The 24,227-nt window shown below is 34.7% G+C and overlaps 1 protein-coding gene across 2 annotated transcripts in view; it reads right to left on the bottom strand.

Moving 5' to 3' along the window:
• The window catches only part of ASCC3 (activating signal cointegrator 1 complex subunit 3), a 270,142-nt gene that overhangs the window by 44,858 nt on the left and 201,057 nt on the right, over positions 1-24,227 (bottom strand). For both annotated transcript variants that reach the window (XM_065681163.1, XM_065681164.1), the window contains 8 exons: positions 23,915-24,081; positions 23,632-23,777; positions 23,402-23,522; positions 21,240-21,382; positions 11,397-11,534; positions 11,180-11,300; positions 7,625-7,757; positions 4,876-5,001 (listed from right to left, as the gene is read on the bottom strand). In XM_065681163.1, coding sequence (XP_065537235.1) covers positions 4,876-5,001; positions 7,625-7,757; positions 11,180-11,300; positions 11,397-11,534; positions 21,240-21,382; positions 23,402-23,522; positions 23,632-23,777; positions 23,915-24,081 — 1,095 coding nt within the window. The remainder of the gene's footprint in view (positions 1-4,875; positions 5,002-7,624; positions 7,758-11,179; positions 11,301-11,396; positions 11,535-21,239; positions 21,383-23,401; positions 23,523-23,631; positions 23,778-23,914; positions 24,082-24,227) is intronic.

Raw genomic sequence — 24,227 nt, 5'->3', positions numbered from 1 at the left:
AACCAATGTACCAACTCACTTCAGTTGTTAAGGCATCACTGACTGACTCTGGAGTCCGTGACTGGCTTGCAAAAATGCATTACAGCAAGCATAAACACTGCAGATGGTAATCTCTGTCTATACTATACTTGCATTTTCTTGTATTCATGTATTTGCTTAGGCTAGCTATGAGAAATAGATATATTGCTCTCTTTAATAATTTTTTCAAAGATGATTATGTGAAGTTGGTTCTTGAATAGGGACATGAGCAGTCTTCAGCTTTGCATTCTCATCCAAGACTGCAGCAGACTAGGGGAACAGGAGGTGTCTCAAATACTCAGCAGCCTGGGGCTTCCCAGTCTGAGACTCGGAAAAACTTTATTTGTGTGAATTGTTTGGTGAAAGCAAAACATGAACCACTCTCTTGTACTTCTCACATCACTATGACCCTAATAATTTAAAAGAACAAGCTCGTGTTATGAAATTCATAATAATGCCTACAGCTGTTATGTATTAAGTATATATATATGCACATCGATCTAAATGCGACTGTAAAAGAACAAATCCACCCTGGGAAACAAGGAACTGTCCAAAAAGAACTGTTGTGGTTTAAGGCCAGCCAGTAACTCATAACCACGTTGCTGCTCACTCACTCCCAAAGTGATGGGGAGGAGAATCAAAAGAATGCAACCCCCACAGGCCGAGTCAAGAACAGTCTGGCAACCAAGGTACAACACAAAACCACCACTACTACCACCACCAATGACAAGTGAAATAACAAAGGAAGAAAATACAACTGGTCACCACCTGCCGATCGGTACCCAGCCCAACCCAAGCAGTGATCAAGCCCTTCCAGGTAACTCCCCTCCGTTTGTATGCTGGGCAAGATGTGCTGTGGTATGGAATACCCCTTTGGCTAGTTTGGGTCAGGTGTCCTGTCTCTGCTTCCTCACAACTTTCCCTCCTCCCTGGCAGAGCAGTTTACTAACTCACAGAATCACAGAATCCCAAGGGTTGGAAGGGACCTAAAATATGGATATTGGTAATTATTGCAGTGTAATATACCTGTACCTTCTTAGCTTCTTTTCTTAGTAGCTGCTGCCAAATTTTTCCATTTTATCTCTTAGTCTTAATTAATCTAACTTTCTTCAGTCATCCTCCCTCCTAACAGAATTCCAAACTTGCCCTAAAATTCTGAGCTACTGTGATTGCATCACCAAAATACATATTATTCTATCCTGACTGGCTGATATTAACTGTCACCTCAATAGTGGAAACTATATTGGAACAGTGTATAATCATAATTCTTATTCAGATGTTTTATTCACATGTAATTAGACACGCTCAGCTTAATCATACTGAGAAAAGGAAATTTAAAGTAAAATATAAGTGCATGATGGTAAGGGCATCAGTCTGTATTTAATTATAAATTACTCTACATTATTCTTTCACTCCAGAAAGCTTCATAAGACTGACATAAAGTAAAAAAGAAAACTTCAAAAATAATTATTGGAATGAATTAATAAAATATTTTTTTCAGGTCTTCACAAGGAATTCACATAGAAAACCTATTCTGTAAGTGTGCACATTCACAGACTCTCATATATATTTATAAATTCATAAAAAAACAAACATTTTAACACTGATGTGAATATTAAGAGTATCTAAAAGTTAACTTTCCAAATGAAAGCTGATTCTGCTTAACTTTACATATGTTGTAAATTTCTATTTCTCTTTTACTGCACATGTATCTGGAAAGTATCATAACCTGATTTACAGAACATGCTTCCCATAGCCATTTCTCTTCTATAGAAAGTTGGACATTATAATCTTTTATAAGGGTAAAAGAATGAAATAGTCAAGGAATTTCAGCCAAGGAAAGGAGATAGACAAGCCTCTCAAAATAGCCCATTTCAAAGAACAGGGCTCTTCACTGATGTGTTTTGTATGATCTTGACTAAGTAAAGAACATATTGACATAAGTTGTATATGGAAAGGGGAACATGTTGTAATACTTGACTGAAGTAGCACAGAAAGTCTGACTTAATGTGCAAATTCAAAAACCTCTACAATTAGGAATGATTGCTTTGGGGGAGGGAAAAAACAGGGAATAAACTCTGGATATTGAGACTGATACATTTTGATTAACAGTTTTATTTGGACCACCCCTCTCATTTGCACATCATCTCTTTAACAGCATGCACATGTCTGTCTGGTCAGTATGCTAGTCTAGCACTCAGCTACTCCACTCCCTCAAACCAACAGCTCAATTACTCCTCTTTAACTAGACAGTAAAACCCCATTTCACAGATTTCAAGGCATATCAAACTAGAAAATTAAACTGGTTTGATGAAGTATTGCAACATGCAAAAAAAGCCATTATTACAAGCCTAAGTATCTGAAGTGTACCAGAAAAAAAAAAAAATCATGACTGCATGTTTAGAAGAAACCTGGATTCTTAGAGCAAAAGGATACTTTGATCTCTGTCTCACAACAAAGGTAGATTAGCATTACTTAAATAGTACAAATTGTAGGCATTCAGTAAGGCATTTTATGTGACTGGACTGGAAAAGAATGATCCTACATTTGTTTATGCAGCTTTAATATACAAGTAGCTAAAACTGGCAATAAATGAGAATATAAATCTTCTGTATATTATCTAAGACCATTATTTTGGGGATTTACAGCATCACATGCAATGACTTTTATGTCAATGAATCCCAAGGCAATTTACCAATCATGCATACAGGAATTACTTATTCACCACTAAGGTACAATCACCTGCTGGCTGGAAAGTATTTCTTGCTTCAAAGTGGAGGGAAAGTCAACAAAATTGCTTGGGGGCAGGACATGATAGAGAACACTGTATCAAGTGACACTGAGTGTAACAACTTATTGTGTAACAACTCATTGTGCAACAACTCATACCAAAATTCATCCATTGTGCTCCTACTCTTTTAAAAAAAAGAACACCTTAAATCCTTTGGATTATTAAGGGCCACAAATAGTTCTTGTCTGGTACTACCAATCATTTCATATGCTCATCTATGGCACAGCAAACTCCATTACCATACTGCAATTTATTCACAGTTATCCAACTGTCACTGTCTTCTCATAAAATTTTTCAGTTTTCCTTTGATGTATCTCAATCAAGCACTGACAATGCTGTAACTGCTTGTCTTGAAGGAGGTCTGAAAATACCAGACACTAGTAGGTCCAGGAAATCTACTAGTTTAGTAACTTTGGTTGAAACTTAATAGAATTTATTACCATGTCAAAGAATAGAAAGTGTGCACATCCATTGCATTTGCCCTTGAAATTTGCCCTTGAGATCTAGAAGTGACCTCTTTGACACTCAGCAATATCCTTTATTACCTCATACCTTCATATCCTCCCTGAATGACTAAGTACAGAAAGAATGCTGAACACTTCCGTGTGGATGAGCGGGGTAAAGGAGGACAACTTGTGAACTGTTCCAGCCTGCATGTGTGATGTTCCAATGAAAGACTAATTTCATTAGAAACTTCAGTATGCATTCCTATCCTGCCATTATGGACATCATTGGTCAAAATCTGCTCGTCTTGTTTCTCACTACAAAGCTTATGCATCTCATGATGAAATAGGGTGGATTTTTACCTTCCCTCCCCTCTCCCCCAACTTTCTCCCCACAATCTTCTCAGAATAGCAGAACTTTTACATATAAGTTGATATTGTGACAACTTCAGATTTAGCTTTCCATGACACTGCACATTAAAGAAACTGCTGAGAAAAAAGGACCATCAGTCAGCATGCCAAGCTCATATTCCAGTGGGAACCTTTTTTTATGTAGGGAAAAGCTTGCCTCTTAAATCAAACAACTGCATTTCTATATTTTACACTTACCTTTGTGCTGCATGTTGTGTCTTAAAAATCTATCTACCACATGATAAAAGCTTGCCAAAGACAAATTGATAAAATCACTTTAACACAGCAATTCAAGTGCAAGATATTTTAAAATAACATCACTTACTCTTTATAATAAAAAAAGAACAGTGTCTGCAGTGGCATAGTTTTTAACATCAGGTGTAGCATGGATCGTGTAAATTCTAAAGTCACTCTGAAGCACTCTAAAAAAGTGAAATCTTTACTGCTATAAATGTCTAATTCTTTACTTGCCACATTATTTCAGTGAGTGAATGATCCCATGATAGGTAACATACCATTTACCCACAACACTCTTGTGGCAAAGGCAGTTTACATAGCTGGAACAGCTCAGAACGATCTGCATACCAGCTGGAGCTAGGCAGGATGATAACAATCATTGAAAATATTGCACACATGGTTTCACCATAATACCTTAATGAAAGTAAACTTCATCACAGAGAAACAGCTGATAGCTATTCTCTCATTTATTAGGAAAGTCTGGGTCTTAATAGATTTTCTATAAAAAACTGGGCAGAAAATATCAATGTGGTAGCCAAAAAAAAAAGTAACACAGCCTTGGGTGACATGGTCTAGTGTGAGGTGTGCCTTGCCCACCACAGGGGGTTGGAACTAGATGATCTTAAGGTCCTTTCCAACCCTAACTATTCTATGATTTTAGGATTATAAATACAATGCCTAAAGGAATGTGATAATCTGGAGTTTTATTCTAGGGATACTGATCTAGCCTTCTCAATAAGGCTATTTTATAGTTAACACTAAATTGTAAAATTATTTGCCAAGATATGCATTTATATTTAGAGAAAAAAAAATTAAAAAAGTGTGCACAGAAATTCTATTCCATGTGTGGGCCAGTAATGCTCCCACACTGGAAACTGTTAAGTATTCTACGCTGGACAGCAGCAGGATCACCTTTGGATCAACTCTACCCTCAAGTTACCTTCAGATTAAATTGCATTTGTATTTTATACTCACGTTGGATTCATTATAAGTCTACGGAAGAAATAAGTCCAGGTGATATAATCCATTGCATCCTGCTTAGAAGTAACAGTTCCAGCAGCAATTTCAGCATTCAAGTGGTCAGCCAGCACTTCTAACAAGCTGAAGAACAGAAAACAAGAGGGCTTAGCTGACTTTACAATCACGAAGACAGGTAATATATTTTGCAGAGTTGTGCATTAAAAGGTTAATTACTTTTAATCTGAAAATGTTATATATTTATCTTCTGGTAAAAGAGAAAAGGGGGAAAAAAGGGGCAATGTAATTGCAAGGTCAATCATCTTCTTTACATGATAGTGGAATGAAGCTCAAATTAGTTTTTGATTGGACCAAGAATGAACAAATTTAAGTCATTCATGGAATGTATTCAGATGGAGCTACTCAGTGGTAACTTCTGAATACTGTATGTTGACCATATGATCATGCTGGCTTAATCCAGTAGAGAATCATATGGAAAGACAAACAGGAAATTAAACAGTGGCAATGGCTTAGCTAATACTTGACAAATACTTGAGGGCTTTTAAAATTACATCAAAACTACTTCCCCCAGATTTTCCCTTATCTTCCTCCAACGTAAAAAAAAAAAAAAAAAAACCAAAAAACAAAAAACAAAAAAACAGAGCCAAAGAACTGCTACTTTTACCCAGAAAGATCTAAAATCAGAAACACAGAAGAACAAAAGCAGTTTAAAATGATTCTTGCAAAGTAAAATACTGCTTAGTGTCATTAAATGGAACAAAGACTTTCATTAGGGTATCTAATGAGATCATGCCTGGCTACAGTTCAATCAGGGAATAGCAAATATCCTTAAGGATCAGCCTAATTTTTCTTATATCATAATCCTTTTTCTTTTCCTACTGTTCTTTCCCTAAAGTTGTTGCTAAAAGTAAAGAATAATTTGTTATGAATAGCTGCTTTACTGCCCTATACCACTGCTTGCATGCTTCTGAAGTAAGAACTGCAGATGCTCTACCCGGATTGTCCAACAGAAACTAGAAAAATGATTCAATAGCTATTCCATAATAAAGAGTGCTTTTTCTTTTGCTTCTGATGTGCTATATTTCAAACCCATGATCAGTGAGAAAATAAGGCCTGAAGTATGAGTTGTGTATTCAGGTCTTAAAACTAATACATAGACAATGGCTTTTAGAAAAAACGTTAATTAAAAAATTGTGAAGTTTAATTTTACAAATTAGAAATACTGCACAAAGCTGACAAATATGTTCTTTGGTAGAACAGATAGGAAAGCATTCTAAAACTAAAAACCCTCAACCCCCCCCGTTTCTTTTTGAAGCTATGAAGCCTCTTACCTCAAATACTTGATCACAAATGAGCCCAAGACAACTCTAATTTAATGGGTTCACAACCTACATGGAGCTTAACAAGATTGCTAGTGAATCTTCAGCTAAAAATTTATAAAATATTCTTTGTTTATAGTGAAAGATGAAATATATCAAAGTACAGAGTAAGTATATAAACACAAAATAAGCTACTAGAAACACAGAGTATTTATAGTATTTCAAACAGGAACAAAGTGTGATTTCTACTGTTATTTTGAAGACACACTTTATTTAGAAACAACTTTGCTATGAATAGATTTCCTAGTTTATGATAGTGCCATAGAGTCTGGATATATCATCACACTGCTCTTCTGATTTATTAGCTATAATTTTGAAGAAGTTCAACTCCTAGACTTTTGTGCTAAGTGCAATTTATGTTAAAAAAAGAAAAGTGTGATTTCCTAAGGAAATGAAGCGCATGTTTCCACATTCTTTGTTTCAAAAAAATTATATGTCTATCTGTGCACCACAGAAATTAATTTTCAAATACACCATCCCATTTCAACTACATTTCACAGGTGTATAGCACTCTCAAGCTCCTACAAACTTCCTGAGCAGATAGAGGTCCCATTATCGCTTATGTTGAGGGATGAAGTTTCCTTAGGAAAACAATACTTCATTAATTCTTCATCACCAAGAAAAGCATTCAGTAATGCTCATGCTTTACTAGATACCTCAGAATTCCTCCATGAAACATGCATCTATGGGAGACCAATGCAACTAGTTCTGCTTCTCATTGAACAACTAAGCATATTATAAATATAAAAATCAATGCATGAATTACGTTATGCTGGACAGCAAGCTTTGTATTAACTAAGTCCAGAGAGGGAACAAAAAGGTGGTACTTCTACATTTCTGACAACAATACTGCAATTTTGAAGTGAAAGATGTGTTGAAAGAATATCAGTAATAATTTACATCATACAGATTTCTTTTTGAACTTGTGAGATTTTGAAGAATATGATATCTATAATGGTACAAGTATTCTAGGTAAAAAATGTTAGAAACTCAACTATTTTTTTTGCTATTAAGAATTTGTCACAACATTTCAGGGAGGGTTATGAGGATCATGTATAATTGTCCTATACACTGCTCTTGAATAACAGTTTGTGCTCTCATTCAAATGTCTGAGACAACACTCAAACCAGAGAAACATTTGTAGTTTTATCTGGAAATGGACTAAGGAGACCAACAGTGCTTCAAAATTCTTGGAAGAAAGTATTTTTTTGCATAAAGATGGATAATATTTTTTTAAAAATTATTTCCCTCTAGGACCACAATATTTAGGAAGTATTGGGCACAGGAATTTTGTTTCATTTTTCTTCATTCCTCATTTGTAGTATTATTGATAGTTTGATCAGCTTTTCTGATTGCTTTATCTTTACCTTGACTCCACTGGGAAAGGTTCATAAAGGAATTTTTTGTAGAAATCTTTCTTAATATCATGAACTAGAATTACAGCTTTTCCTTGGTCATCAAATTGTGGTCTGCCAGCACGTCCCATCATCTGAAGCACATCTGCCAAAGAAATAATAATGTATAAACCAAATGAATTTATTTGAATGTATAAATAAATGTATTTATGTCTGCATAATGTACAATACAGGATTTTTTGAATTCTTTGGCCTTGTATGCCCTATTGGTTTTGACAAATCTAATTTTTTTTCCATCTCAGATAAATGCATGACGAACTTCTTTCTGGCAGAGACTATCTTCCTGAATACTTGAGGACCACTCATCGCAATAGAATCTAAGCTTACATCTAATATAAATTTTCTCTACTCTCCTTCCATTCCACAACCATCCCTTGTTTGAGCATATGCAATTAAAGATGACCAGTCATGGAACGCATGAAACCTACAATGGCAACTTTCTATTATAAATATAGAAATTTTCTAATTTTCAAATATCTGACTTCACAATAATAGAAGTCCTTTTTATAAACTTTTCTGTCATGTATTATTTCCTAGGTTTTGAATATTTTAGAGGTAAACTGATAAAGGCAAATTCTAATTACTGACAGCTGTGATCTTTCCCACTCAAACTTCATGACAAGTGATATTAGTTATTAGCACTGGAGTAGAGATGGTTTCATATCAGACCACAATACACAAATTTAAAAGCAGGTAGTTAAAGCTTACCTCTTCTACTCTGTCTACACATTATTACTTGCAAATATTAGTTAATGATTTCTATAAACACTGAAAATACCAGCTGAAACAAAACATGCTCAGCTTGTTACCCGGCCACCAAGACGAGCATGCTTATCATCTGTTTGTGTCTTCTCAAATGTGAGAAGTGCATCTGCAGAGCTTTGATTTCTTTCTGGTGCCTCCAATTACTACTTAACTTTGAAGAAACAATAGAAAGAAACTCATAAGTAAGTTTTACATGTTTATTTTAAAGCTTTTTAGTTTTGAGTATTCTCTATGAGCTCTATCATACCTGCAAAACATGTGGTTTGCAGTACCTGACATTTTGAAAAGTGATTTCTTTGGCTTCAGAATCAATAAGCTTTTAGCGCAATTGTAAGCTGGGGAAGGAAAAGCCAGAGGGTGTATTATGGGATACAGCAATGGACCGTGATAGGAGAAACAGCCCAATGACAACATACAGTTTTTAATAACACATTTTCTCTTGCGTACCCATAAGCTATATAGATATCATTTTTTTTAATCAGTTTATATCTTCTGTTAATTTAGGAGTGACATGAAAATGTAAAACCAAACCAGTTTGAAAATGATGTTTCTGAATAGGCATGTGCACAGGAAGTGATGAAACAACTTCTTCCTATTCTAATGTGGTGAATTAAATTGTGCATAATAGCATATATGAAATGGACTTACTGAAAAGCATCAGGAAATTATTTTTGCCGATATCCACTACATAATTATCCAAACCCAATACTTTCTTTACTGACTATATGTTGCTTGGCTGCTTTTAATCACTGGACTAAACTCCTGAAACATTAAACATGATCCAGCTGGCTGACTAAATGTCTGGTAACTGAGAAAAGGTCTTCCCCAAACCTCTGACTTCATTCAAAGAGGCATTTCTAGTTATTTTGAAAGTACTGAACTCTCCAGAATGATTCATTCTGCCCTCAGTTGCTTCCTTGGAGCCAAATGCATCCTTTATACAGAAAGGTAAGTTCAGCAGGGAGAAACCCAGTTACACAATGACGGAACAGTGAAGGCATAACTTGTGGGCAGCATTAAAGACAGTGTTGTGAAATTTTTGGAAGTATTTCAGAAAGAAATTAATCACATTTTCATTTTATTGCTGCTGCAAAACTGTACTACCTATCCACAGAACTTCCATATGCATAAATATTCTCTAGAAAGTTAAAAATAAAAATGCTTTAAGCAAACCGCACCACATGTTTCTTCATAAAGTAAGGAATCCGCATTTTCTGTTGCAATGCAGACAACAAAATCTAAATGCTTCCATCACAGATGGTGGTATTCCTCCACCCCTCCCCCTAGAGCTTTATTGAAAATTCAAGAATTGAACAATCCCTGATGTCCAAGTCACCTGAATTCAAATGGCAATAAAAAGTGAAAGTATAAGCATTCCCTAAAGCCTTTGTGAGTATTTGTACACAGATTTCTAAAACAGCATAGTAAGTTTTAAATGCTTACTGAGTTTCTGATTTATTTTATTATTTTTTCTATTACTGATCTGTGACAGTCCCACACATTTAAAATAAAATTTAAAACTTCAGTTGATTTCTTTCCTCATCACTTTTCCCCATTCAGTAATAAAGTCAGTTGCCACTATTCTTCCAGTCAGGATGTATGAGATACTGCTCTGTAGAGACTCTTTGTACTAAGTTTACATCAGCCAAAGTCTGTCACAAAATGCTAGTTTGCAGGGCTGAGTTCCCAGGTCATACCAAAATCTTTGAACAAGAGAGTTGGTCTGGAAATTGATCCTAAGTTTCCTGCAGAGCACTAACCACTAAATTAAGCTCTATGATGGGAGAAGTAACCCTCATAGTATTTTCAATTTGAGGTTTTTTTCTTTAGTAAGCTTCTTTTGCTGAAAAGAGCATGCATGGTAGAAAAGATGCAAGCCCTTTATTTACATCACAAGTAACATTTAGATTGTCCTCAGGTGTACACATCTTTATCATAGTATAGGATTATTGAATAACAAATTTTCTCTTGCGAAAAGAGAAAGGGAAACAGGAAACCTGGAATAAATTTAGCTTGTCCTCATTCTCCAAGCATAGTAAAATCCAGACAAATATCCTCCCTGTCTGAACTCTGAAAGTTCTTCCATGGTTCACTTTCTTAAGCTTGTTAAAAACACTGCAGAACAGTTTATGAAAAGTAAAGTTTACTGAAACCAGAAAGTCTGCATCAAACTAGACGTTCAAATATTTAATTTAGCTATTTCTGAAGTATCACTTACTTGAAGTATCACTTAAATCACTGAAGATCCTAGACTAGTTATGTTTTTTTGCTTACTGTCAAATGACTATGCATAAATTTTATGTTCTCCTACATGCGTAATTCAACTGTCGCATTTCAAGCCATGGCTTAGTTTACTGTTAAAAATCCATTTCTATTTAAAAAAGTTTTCAAAAATACAATAAATTATTTGCATGCATGAAAATGTCTTTTTATACAATTAACTAGGTAGCTAAATATGATTTTATACTGTCCCCTCAATTGTTTAATGTCTATTTTGGATGATACACATTAAAGGAATTTGGCATGAAAAAAAATTTGCAAAACAGAAACATTTTCATTATTACATAAAATCTTAAGAGTTCTCTTACAACTTGCATTAAACAAAGGAACCCTTTCTTCAGCAATCCTAGTCTCTACGCAAATTAGGTATTTTCAGTGATCAGTTACTAATTAATTCAGATCATTTGCATATGCTTGAAATACATTTCAGCATATGAGCATTTCCATTATTTATATGAGTACCTGTAATGGGATAATCCACATAACGCCTTGTTTTTCCATCATAGTATTCTGTTCCTTTAACAATTACTAAATGAGCTGGAAAATTTACACCCCAAGCTAATGTGCTTGTGGCAATAAGAACCTAAAACAGAAAGAAAGATTAATGAGGTATATGTAAAAGCCAACTTTAAAATTCCATGTAAAACTCATTACGGCAGGATTAAAAGAACAAATGTACCTGGATTTTGCAGTTCACAAACAATTCTTCCACAGTTTTCCTGTCTCTTTCATGCAGTCCTGCATGGTGCATACCTATTCCAAAAGCAAGTGTCAGCTTCAGATTTGAATCTCTAACTGTTGCTATAATGTCATTCATCTGTAACAGAAAGAACAGTTGCATATTTTAAAACAGATCACTCACAAATTTAAAAATTATAAGTCTTTTTGCTTGTTTTTTTTTTTTTTAATAGAAAGAATAATTTGCTTAACACTGTTTATAACAAACAGGAAAGCACAGTCTTCAGTCTCTGAACAGTCTGGGTTTAGTCTAAAAAAAAAAATCAATCAAATACTATATTAAAGATGGGAAGAATACAAAATTCACTTTATTGACACAGTAAGTAGCACAGATAAGGAAATGAAAATGCTGAAAATATCTTGACAGGTCTGGCAACTGCTGTGCATTCTGTTCTGTGTTTGTTTAATGCAATCCCTAGTATCAGAGGGGTTAGAACTGGTATAAAAACACAGCAAAGCCCTGCAACCAGTAACATACAGTCATGAAAAATAAACTTGTCTCTCTCCAATGCCTGTGAAAAAGACAGACACAGTTCTTCAGTTTGATAATTCTGCAACTATTCATCAAAAAATTTTCCTAGGTACATGCTGAAATGCAAATTAATTTGAATTTTTTTTGGAGTGTGAGTTTGTAATTTATAGACTCAAACCCTGTAGTGAAACCCAACACACAATAAGTGTCTTCACTTAAAACTTTTAGAAATCCAGACAGATAGCTATTTTTTATTACTATTTTTTTCAAATCTCATACTAATAAGTGGAATCACCTGAACTGCTATCATTTTAACCATATTTCTTGCCTATGTTTTCCAGTAGTAAATTCCATAATAAGTTCATTTAGTTCTGTAGATGACCTGTGTGAAGAGCCCGTCCTTAATAACAAGCAAGAGCTTTATAACTTCAGTCTTGTTTAGTGACTCTACCCCTCAGTATTTCTTCAGATGTTTTATTTCTAAGACCATTCATTATTTTATGTAATTTTAATATAATTATAGTCAGGAACTTTCAAACCTCATCTCATATTAGTGGTTTCCTGGTGCCACCAGCAGTGGCATGTTGATATTGCATTCTTCTGGACAGCATCATTCACGATTAACCTAGGAAGAATAGCCAAGGCTAGAGAAAAAATAGTAGTGCAGAACTAATTATTCATGGTAACTAAAGAATTTGGACTGAGAATTCAGTCTCAGACAGAGTATCTCAAAGATACAGATACATGACGTGACTACAGTGATATCTTCATGGTCACTTAGGACTCTGAGGTGTGTGGTACTTCTGATGTTCAAAATTGTAACCTTCTCTAAATGTCTCCTGGGTTTTATAACTCCCAGACCTTACTGTTAACAAAATTATTCACATATCTAAACCCAAGTAACATACATCACTACTATTACTAAAAAAATCATAAAAAGGTACAAAAAAGAACAGATAATAGTCCATATCCAAGACTTAAAAACCCACAAACAATATAGATTTTGTAAATCAATCAGTTTTGTCAGGAAGAGGAAATTACAAAACATGTAAAAAAAAAAAAAAATCAAATCTATTTTTTTGAAATATTGTGGATACTGATGGAAGTAACACAGAACCCAGTTAAAAAAAAAATACATTCAAATTTTGGCTAGGTCCAATCTATTTGATCTGTCAATGGGAACTCTTAGACTTCATTTTCCTTCACCATGCAGTGGCCTGGATGTTCCTGAGAGTTTCCTATGTTTTAAGACATGGAAGGTTTGTTTTATAAACTGAGTTGAAAATTATGTTCACAGAAAAAAAGAGTGAAAGGGACCAGGAAAGCACTGAAAGGAAAGAAAGCAGAAAGAAAAAAAGCAAAGAATTGAGACGTGAAGAGGGGATAAATCTATTTATGAAAGGAAAACAAGGGGTAGATAAGCAGAAGAGAGTAAAGAACTGAATGAAAGCAGGATATGTTAAAGGATAAAGTTTATCTATCTAGATACAATCAGCAAACCTTTGATTTCTCTAGTCAACATGTAGACATGTGACTGCAGTGTAGACGATATGAATTATGACCCATCTTAAAGATTTTTTCTCTTATGACTAAAAAATAGCACAGGCTCCTTATGCTTAGATGGGCACTTTGGGAAATAATAGTCTGTGTATACACTTGACAGGAAATTAAGATGAAAAAGTAGAAAACAGCAGTGATAAATATCAGAAAAATAAATTAAAAAATTCATTTACATTTACTCAATTTCTGCATTCAAAAAATTACAAGAGATATGATATTGCTGAATTATTTTTTCTCCTTCCCACCAAGAATCATCACTTTATGATAGTTATGTCTCTAGTGTAAGGGAGCAAAGCAGTTCCAATGACATTTATTTCATTATTACATAAGTGGAATTTGATATTGGGAAAATAATGAATCTAAACTCCCTTTTCCACTAGAAGAGTACAGGGATCAAGTCAGCTGATCTGGATTAGTCTATAGCGATTAGACTGCTCCTTCAGCACATGCAATTTTACAGTGTTAGTTATTTTCAGTACAGAACTTGAGCTAAACCTTTTTGCCATGGAATTGCCAGCAGAAAACATCCTAAATTCACACTGCTGGGAATTTATTCCAAGATGTTCTTCTTGGTTTTACAATCAGTAGTGGTTACTTTTTCTTTTCCCCTCTGACTTGTATTACAGCGGTGGCCTGTGGTGCTGTTAGTCACACCTGCAAAGCAGTGTAATTTACCACAAGAAATCTAAAGAACCCTTAGCAGGAGAGCTGGCGCATGTACTAGTATCCTGTCATTTTAGCAGCAGGGAATCCTAGTCATTTTTAGCTGACCCCTTACTTTCACATAAATCAATGTAATAAACATAGCTATTTTACCCATAGGCACAACCCAAGGCTTAAAATTATCACAACAATTTATTTAAAAATATAACTCTCCTATGTCAGTGTAGTGTAAGAATATTATCACTTTCTATTAAGAAATAATGGCACAATTAATAGGTTCATTAACCAGAAACAGACACACATTGTGGCTATAAAACAAACCTGACATTTCTGCATTGGTGTAACTTCATTGCTATTTATCTTTCTGAAAATAACTGTAATGTTGGGTAAAGATATAAGGGCAAAGAAAATATATTTTATCTTAAAAACAGAAATTATATTAAAAATAACATCAGGAAATATATATGGTACTGACATAAAAGACCCATAAAACACCGAAGCAGGGAGCTTAATGTAAGGAAGGATTTTTTCCTGGACAATAAAGGCAGGCAGGATTGGGCCCATGCAGAAAAAGTTTTGCTATCTATCCTTCTCAGATTTTTTGACAAACAAACAAAATATCTGCTGCGCTTTCCTAACAGTAGGTTGATTAGGAATTCACCTTTTAATAACCCACCTTTGAAGACCAAATTGGGACTCTAGTAGCAATGCAAAATACTTACTATAAAAAATAAAGTTTATTTCTAGCTTTTCTATTCTGATCTCTGAACAAGCTAGATTTTTCTCAAACTAGTAAGTAGTCATTTTCTTTGTTCCTGCACATATGTAAACTGTTGAACCATTTACTTTAAGCTAATAGAACTTTTTTATATTTTAAATTTATTATACTTAAAAAGCTTTTGTAGAAAGATAGGATTCCATCTAAGTAGATACATTACCCTGTGCCTGAAATACATTCCAGCCAGAATATAATTCAGCAAGTTGATGACAATGCTGGCTCCAAAAGAAAGGAGGAGACCAGATTGGACAAGAATGAGCTAACAGATTGTGCAGCCCAATTCTGTCCCTTTGAGTGTGATATATTGTTTCAAGATGCTAAAACCCCATACTTTCTCAAAGCATATCTGTTGTGCTGGTTTTCCCATTTTCACAGAATCCTCATTATTAGTACTCTCTACTCTTTTCAAAGCACGTCAGACTCAGACCATATGCCACCGAATAATGCTTATCAATTGTCTAAAATGCCCAATAGAAGAAAGATGTGCCAAACAAAAGAATCATGTAAATTATGAAGTCTTTTACAAAAATAATTACATATTTCACATCTGGTACAGATGTTAAGTGAAATAAAAACAACTCCTTGTTATAACTAAATGTTAATTTTTTATGACACACTTTCGTGTCGTAAAACCAACATCTTGTAGAAGGAAGCTGAACTTCTATAATGAATGAAACACTTAGAAATCATTCTTGGGTATCCTCCCAACTTTTAAAGGCAGAAAAAAGAAAGTAAACTCTTAATTTTTGATGAAGAGTTGACTTATACTTCAGAACTCTCCCCCCAAAAAAGATGCCCAAATCACCTCAAATAAGATTATTCAAGAAATGTCTTATTGTTTAAACAGTCGATATATATTATTAAAACATATACATTGAACACTAAAAATCTTATCTAAAAGACAGCAATATACCTATTCATGACACAGACCAGATTCTTCTATTCCTGTTTTACAGCATAGCATTACCTCAGAATATTAACATGGAGATAAAAGGTTATTTTATTTAAAGGTTAGAGCAGGAAAAGTAATCCTCTGCCTTTCCAACAAGTCTTAGGATATTTTTTGGTGTTGTTTTTTTTGTGTACTTTTTTCCTTTTTCTTAGCAATGCAAACCAGAACTATATGGTAAAATTTAATTCACTTTCATGCATATGTCTTTGCATATTTCCACATAGCATATGAACACATACACAAATCCATAATTAGCGCACACATGTTTATGCAATCACATCTCTAAAATCGTAAAATCGGTACTGGCCTGATTCATTTTTTTGGAGTCAATGAGTGCCTTTCATTCAAGTGCCCTTGAATTCAGTGGATGCTGGCTATTGCCTGGTATGGATGCTATTGAATATTACAGTAGATATGTTTGTGCTGAAGGATTTTAGTTATTTCTAGAGGTTTCCTAAAGAACAGTCTTAACAAGATGCAGATGGTAAAATGATGCACAAAGCAGAATGCAAAAATCATTGTGGTTAAAGATAAAACTGTGTACATGGGTACATTTCTTCTCCATCTTTGCACCGTAAATATAAAAAAAAAAAAACAAAAAGAAAAAAACCCACCACCAACAAAATCCACATATCTGGCCAGGGAATAAATTTCTTAAAAAAACCCAACCCCAAATTAGAAAACACCCTGCTTGTTTGCTGGTGAGAATGGCATTCTAACTTCAAACAATAAACAATAAATACTACTTTGTACTTTTGTTTTAGGTTAAAAAAAAAACAGTAAAAACATTAGAGAAAAACAAATAAACTGAAAACTTGATTCTAATTAATTATGTTGTAAAAAGATTGCAACATCTGCTGCCACTACAGTTGTAGATGCAATTTCTGAAAGAGAAGAACTTGTTACTCTTTAGTCAGCTCCTAATGTAGAACAGCCTGACTGATCTTAACCCAAGCTTACCATTACAGACTGGTGGCACTGTCTGTTTCCAAAAGGATATTCTGAGCTGTTGTTCCTTTTAACAAGTAATGGGTCACAAGCTTCAATGTGACAGTCATGGCTTACAGCTCCAAGTTAGAATTTTGGCTGCAATATGTATATTTAAAAATCATCTCATTATTGTACAAAAAACCAGGGTGAGCATACAATTTGCTTTTTTTGCATGGGTATCAATGAACAATAAAAAGAAATTAAGAATTACTCAATCTATAGGTGAAGTCTTTCAGATGCAATGCCTATTCACAGTTCTGTCATGATGCACCTGTGCTTTGTAGCGAGGATGATCTTTACAAGTGACGTCAACTGAAGAGGTTATGCAACAAGTGCAAACAGCAAGGAGGGCAGCTTCAGCTGCTTCTTCACTCTTTGGCAGAAAATAAACCCTGTGTTGGGACTGCAAATCATAAGAGGGATAGAGAGCTCATTTTGGAACGTGTATGGACAACACGCCTTACAGAAAAAGAAAAAAACAAAACACCTGTAAGGCCTAGGGTAAGTATTTTTTTTGGCAAACTGTGGCAGTCCTGCTTAAATCCTGAAGAATGTCTGCATGTGCTGTGATGCATAGCAATTGGCAAATGTGGGGATGAGCTTTGAAGAATCAGCTACAAATCTCACTAAGTAGGGTATTTCAACATCATTGGAGGCTTTCTTGCTCAGACTAACTAGACATAAGGTATCTGAGTGGACAGAATTTCTTAACAAAAAGCATGCACATAGCCTGAAACTTTGTTGGATAGAATCTATTAAACAGATCTAACTATTGTTGTGTAACAACATGTCCAGTAGAACTGGAAAACTTACTTGTACTAGAAACATCAATTTTCATCAAGTACAGTTCAGTCTTATGAAGACTAACAGCTGTCTCAACTTTCCGAATAACTTTCAACTTTCTGAATACTGTAGGAACATGGGTATGAACAGGAAACTTAGACATGAAATTCAAGGAAAGCATGCAGGAAAAACCATCTCCAAAACTGAATAGAGCTGCCTGTAACATCTACTGAAAAGTAGATGGATGTAGAACAAAATTCCTTCTTGACTATAATTCAGCTGCACCTGTTAGACTGCTGACTCCTTTTTGATGGAAAGAAGGTCTTGTATGGTTCCTCCATGATCCTGGTATGCTGTGGTCCACTTTGGTGGCAACAGTTGAAGGTTTGTTTCGGTACCTCATTTATTCATACAAATCTCTACTCTAGAAGCTTCAAACATGTCCATGTCCTTTGAAATATTGTCTAAATTTGATACTTGGAGCTGGGTGGCAGAGATGGGGGCGGATTTGCCTGCTACTGTGAAGTGAAGCAGTACGGAGTTGCTGAAAAGAGAGCGCACCCTTCACATGCTGCAAATGAGAGTCTCGTTTGGCACTACCACTATAGGGAGCATCTCTACAGAGAATATGAGGGAAACTAAGATGATGGCATAGCTGATAAACAAGTAGCAAAGATCCAGTATTGGTCTCTCCCCCACTTCTATCCCTCCCCCTCAGAGCCTGAATCTCTCTGTTACCATCAGAGAGAAGCTGCCATGCAGGGTAAGAGAGTAAAATCACCTTTCATGGCTGTTCAGAATCTGTGTCTACCTCAATTATCAGTCTTCTAGATGTTATTATGAATGGCATTGTTTACAGCATTTTAAGAAGTTGCAGTATGTATATATTATGCAGTATACCCATTGGGAAGCTAACATAAACATAGAATGTCATGTAGCAAAATCAATTACACCATTAAAGAAAACTAACCAATGAGTTCTTAAAGGAATCTTATGTCAGCCAAAATTAATATCATACAAATAAGGCTGAATGAAGCGAAATTCCAAGGCCTGTTGTAAAGACTGTAAACTTTGTATACACCCACCTATGGAAAATCTCTTGTATCTCAACATACTTCACAATTAACAATTGCAAACCTTTTGAGAATGAAATAATCTATCTGTAAGTTCCCCTAAAGGAACATGGGTTGGCAAAAAACAAATATGCAAAACTGACAGGCAACAGAAAATGTTGCTTAAAGGCAAGAAAATTTATTTCTTCTAATTGATCCATTTTATTCCATATGGAATTGAGAAACACGAAATATCTGGGCAAGTATTCAAGACAGGCGATACCTCCCATAAAGTAGTGAATACCTCCTATAAAGTAAATATTCAATAGTTCTACTTTTAATACTCAAAAATGCCATAGCTGTATGGAGAGCATTTTGTCTATTTCACCTAGTCCAAGCCTGACTTTAACTTGAAGTTAGAATTAAAAAAAACCAAACCCAAACAACAAACCAACCCACCAATTACGGATAAAGAATTAAGCAGTACATATACTGGGTACGTAGCACTACTGAGCTTTGTTCTTTGCTTCAATGTCAAATGAAACTCAGGCTAATCATGCTCATTTAAAACACAAAACTACAAACTGCTCCCATAATTACCTAAAGAAATATCCACTTGAAATGCTTCAAACAGAATTGTGTTCTGCATAATAGTGGTAAGATATAACAATTTAGGAATTAATCCTCAGTCTTTTACGTAATCAGAACTGAGTAACTTGGTAGGTATCTTGTGCTCCAAATATTCAGCTTATTAATTCAGATACAAATAATATGCAAATGTTATTAAAATAATAAATGCAAGGTCTGCTTGTCCTTGTTGGCTCCTCTTTCAAATCCTTCAGAGGTTTATTCTGAAAAATATGAAATTCAAAGACTCCTAATAGAAAACCCTTTTCCAGCAAGTGAACAAGCTTCAGTTACAGTTCTTTTCAGGATGGTAGTGGCGCACAGGACATAAGGAAGCTACTCATATTAATGGAAGTCATTTAGGGGAAGTTGCATGTCACATATTCTAATTGTGGGTGAGATCACTACAGTAACCTAGAATAAGGTACTAGAGTACTCTACTCAGCAGTAATCATTTTGATATGAAATGTTCCTGTTATGCCCAAGAAAGCATTAAATAGAGGTTATACTGTTAGAAAATCAGATTCAAATTGAGACATGCTCTAGCAGTAGCAGTTTAGCAGCCAAGACATCCATTTTCTTTTTTATAATCCATCCAAAAGAGGAAGGATACAGATGTTATGCTTTACGTCTGAAAAAAAAGATAATCACACTTTATTTTTTTGTAAAGAACAAACAAAACCAAATAACCTCATCTAGAAAACTATACTTTTTGGCATGTAATTTTTGGTACACAAGTGAATAATTACTCATACAACTGCTGATATATTAATGTTCATACAATATTCATTGTGGATCTTGTATTTATAAATCCTGCATTTTGAGGTCTTCTGGCCCAGTATTATCACAGAAATTCCTATGCAAAGGGTCTGCAACTGTTAAAAAATCTAACTTCCAAAACCTGGGAAATGTGAATATCAACCAAAGAAACTGTTTTGAAGCACAAATATACTATAATCAGGACCACTAGTTGAGAAGGAAATAAATAATTCATTATTTAGAACAGGTGCGGAATCAAGTGCAGTAAATAAAATCCAGTATACATTTTGAAGAATGAAGATGAAACGGAATATTAAATGGTTATTTCTTATTTGACCATCATTCATGTTTTGCAATAACGGAAAGGATTTTTTTGAGAAACAATACAAGAAAATGTAATTAAAGATTGTATTGCCTGAGAAAGAATAAAAAAATTAAACGTTTACTCCAGTATTGCTTAACATCTGAATATTTGGCAGTAATTTGTATGTTCTTAAAACAAATACATTAGCAGAAGCTTTTTTTTTAACATTGATTTATTTCATTGATATGCAAGCCTGAACCATTCCTAAACAGTTGGTTCTGCAATATATCTATATATATATGTATGAATATAGATGGACAGAAGCATTATATACATATGTACATATATACACATATACACACAGTCATATATATGCATATACATGACCTTCTACACATACAGTTATCTTATGAGAAGGACAATTTTGTTCCTAAAACACTGAAAGAGATTTGGTTTAAATTCAAGCACAACATCTCTATGTCACGAATTTCCAGCTGTAAACTTTGGAGAACACTAGTCCTCTTTCTTTTATTCTTTGTCTTATCTTTGTATCAAAGACTTTTACCATGTGATATATGTTGTCTGGGACAAGGGAACTAGCATTAATAATAGATATGCAGGAAAAACAAAGATAAAAGAGTTTGTGTTCTAAAGTCCAGCCTTTGCAAAGATGTTTATATAATCTTAATGCTGACGCTAGTCTTAATACATATTGAAATTTAGCTTAATCATAGCTGTTTCAAGATCTATGCTCACACGACCCTTTTGTCTCAGATGTATTTTCTTTTCAAACAAATATCAATAAAATAGAAGCAAACCACAAATGCAGGTAAAATGATTCTACCTCTCTTTCATCCATCTTCAGCCATTGTTTGGGATCATCCTCGGTGGCTAGGAAAGCTATCAGATCTAAAGCAGTAAGCCTTGTCTGACGTCTGGATGATACAAAAATAAGAACAGGCTTGGCTGGAGAATGACTCCGAATCGCTGTTGAGGAAAGCAGAACTTGAGAATTAGGCCCTTTAATAACAAAAATTAGTGTGTCTTTTGCCTAGACAGCTGATATACCTCTGTGCAGATGATACACAGATATGTGTACTTCTCTATTCTACCAGATGGATACAACTGAAGTGAGCATATACCATCTCTGAATCAAATCAATATATGCTTAATGGAGTCTGAGTTAGTTTTCTTGCTACTTCAGTGATCATTGTAAGCTAATTAACAGAACCAGTTGTGAAAAAGAACCCACCAAAACACCACAAAACCCTGACAAGCTTTCTAGACTTCAAAGCTTGTGAATATCTTTCTCTGTCTTAGCATAAGTATGTTCTGTTTTTTCTGCCTGTTGGGATATGTTAGTTTAGGCTAAGTGTCATCAAGGTCCAAAACTTGCTTTCTGCCTGACCCAGAGTCCAGACTGCATAAACTCACGTCTGCCTGCAAAAGATCACTTCAATCTACCAAAATCAGAAAAGGTAAAAAAGGTAGAAAGTGACTTTCCAAGAAGTACTGTGAAAGTGGGCACTATGGTAGAAAAGAACTTTGTTTCTCTTGTTTTCTAATTAGTCTGATATATTTAAACCAATTATGTTTCAGGACTTTTTAAAAAAAGCTCAGTCCTTTTTCTTGCTCAGCCCATGGTCAAAAAGTTTCAGGTTGCAGTGAAATTTTTATGGCCTCAGGAAGTACTGCCATGAAATGCTAAAATAACCTTGACTATATCACGTCAAACAAGTGGTGAAAAAAGCCCTCAATAAATCATACATCTACAGATTTTCTAACATCTCCAAGCACTAGAAATATATACAAGTGCATGTAGAGTTTCAAATACTCTCAAAATCTCTTATAAATCCAACTGTGTGTGTTCTTATGTAATTCTCATTCTAGCAATTAAATTTTTGCATTGTTTATTTCTGAAAACTATTTCATACTATCCACTATCACATATTGTTCCCTGGGTATTGTGAACTACCCATGCTGGGTAGTTCATGAATACTACCCAGCATGTGCTCTTGCATATACACATACTATACAGTTGTGAAATTATTGAAACAGAATAATTTGAGCGTATTCATACCTTACAACTATATATGCCAATATATCTATATATTTTAAAAGCCCAGCATCTAATGGATTTTTGTTGCTTCAGGAACAGGTGTGGCAGAACAGCCCAAGACAGATTTATTGTTCATTAGTGTTTTTGTACAATGCTCTTGTGGAGGTGTAAATAATCTGGGCTGTCAAGATTGGTCTCTAGTCCACAATCAATACTTTGCTTCTGTCATAAGGCTAATTAAAGCAGCTAAAAAGTCACCCCACAAATGTCACCTCACGATCAACAGCAGTTCACATTACAAAATTTATTTTGGAGGTTATTTTTAATTGATATAATAAATATTCCTTATGTAACCAAAGCAAAACATGTTCAAATAAAATATGAGAGTTTTTCTTAAATTTAACCTGCTTGCCAGCTTTGTTAAGAATAAAAAATTGGAAACAGAAGCATATCTGGATGCACTACAAATTTTGAATTTTATGGTTATTGCTTTGAAACTAGAATCGTAGGAGGAGGTTAGCCTGACTTGCAACTTCTGTTCACAATTTTTTTAATGCTTACATACAGTGGTCCAATATGAAAATACCTCAGCAGATTAATAATATGAATGGTTTTATTACTTTCTAAATTTCAAATATTTTTACACAAATGTTTCTTTATGGTGTCGAACACTAAGAGAAAACACATTTTATATCCTCCTCACTAGCACCAATTTTATTCTTCTGTTCTAAATACATTACATTCCTCCATTCTATGTCGCATTTGGAGCACACTTTATGTTTCAGACAAATAGCTTTGGGCCATTAGCAGAGCACATTCCCCCTATACATGCCAAGAGTACATACACACATGTTGTAAATATGCTGCAAATGAACTGTGTAAAGTGCTCAGTTTTTTTTTTTTTTCTTTTACAGAAAGAAGGAAAGGTCTAGGAGCTTGTTGCTTACCCTGAAACGCAGGTTTGTTCATACTAGCCATGCGAGGACAGTAATGCTGCCCAGGGAAGCCCTGAATATGCACCTCCAGAGGAACCGGGCGTACTGATGGGCGGAAGTTGAACAGACCCATCTACAGGAAAACATTTTTTTTCAAGTTTAAGCTAGAATTATCTTATAAATTGCTATTTTGTTTTTCTGCAGTGCAAACACATATCCATCTCCTGAAACATTTTTCATACCTGATTAATATTTAGCCAGTCAGCAAGGTCCCTGGCATTTGCTAAAGCAGTGGATAAACCAACTACTCTTACAGGCTTCTCTGTGTGAGATGAGATGAAGTTTGTTCGAGACACAATGACTTCCAATACAGGGCCTCTCTCATCCCCTAGTAAATGAAAAGCCCATTAAAAAATGGAGAAAAAGAAAAGGTTCATAAGTAAAAAGCATATTCATGTCATAAGTACCAGAACACTTCTTCAAATTTAGAAACAATTCTCATTAAAATCAAGAAAACAGTCTCACCTAACAGATGGATCTCATCTATAATAAGAATGGAAACTTTCTGAACATAGCTTCTGTTCTGCCAGCTTCTGCTAACACCATCCCACTTTTCTGGGGTAGTAACAATCAGGTCAGCTTGGGCAATAGCTCTCATATCAGGAGTCACATCTCCTGTCAACTCTACAACCCTGTAATCAAGAAAGATGGTGGTTTGCTTTACAAAGCTTTAGAATATCTTAACATTCAAATATTAACTCCTAAACAAAAAATCTTAAAAGACAGAAGAAACAACATTAAACAAAGTAATCCTGTTTCTGGTCAAATACTTCTAGAA

Source organism: Lathamus discolor, chromosome 5, assembly GCF_037157495.1.
Source record: "Lathamus discolor isolate bLatDis1 chromosome 5, bLatDis1.hap1, whole genome shotgun sequence".
NCBI classification, from domain to species: Eukaryota; Metazoa; Chordata; class Aves; order Psittaciformes; family Psittacidae; genus Lathamus; species Lathamus discolor.
Note: the sequence above shows the minus strand (reverse complement) of the source record. Positions and strands in the feature narration are given on the sequence as shown.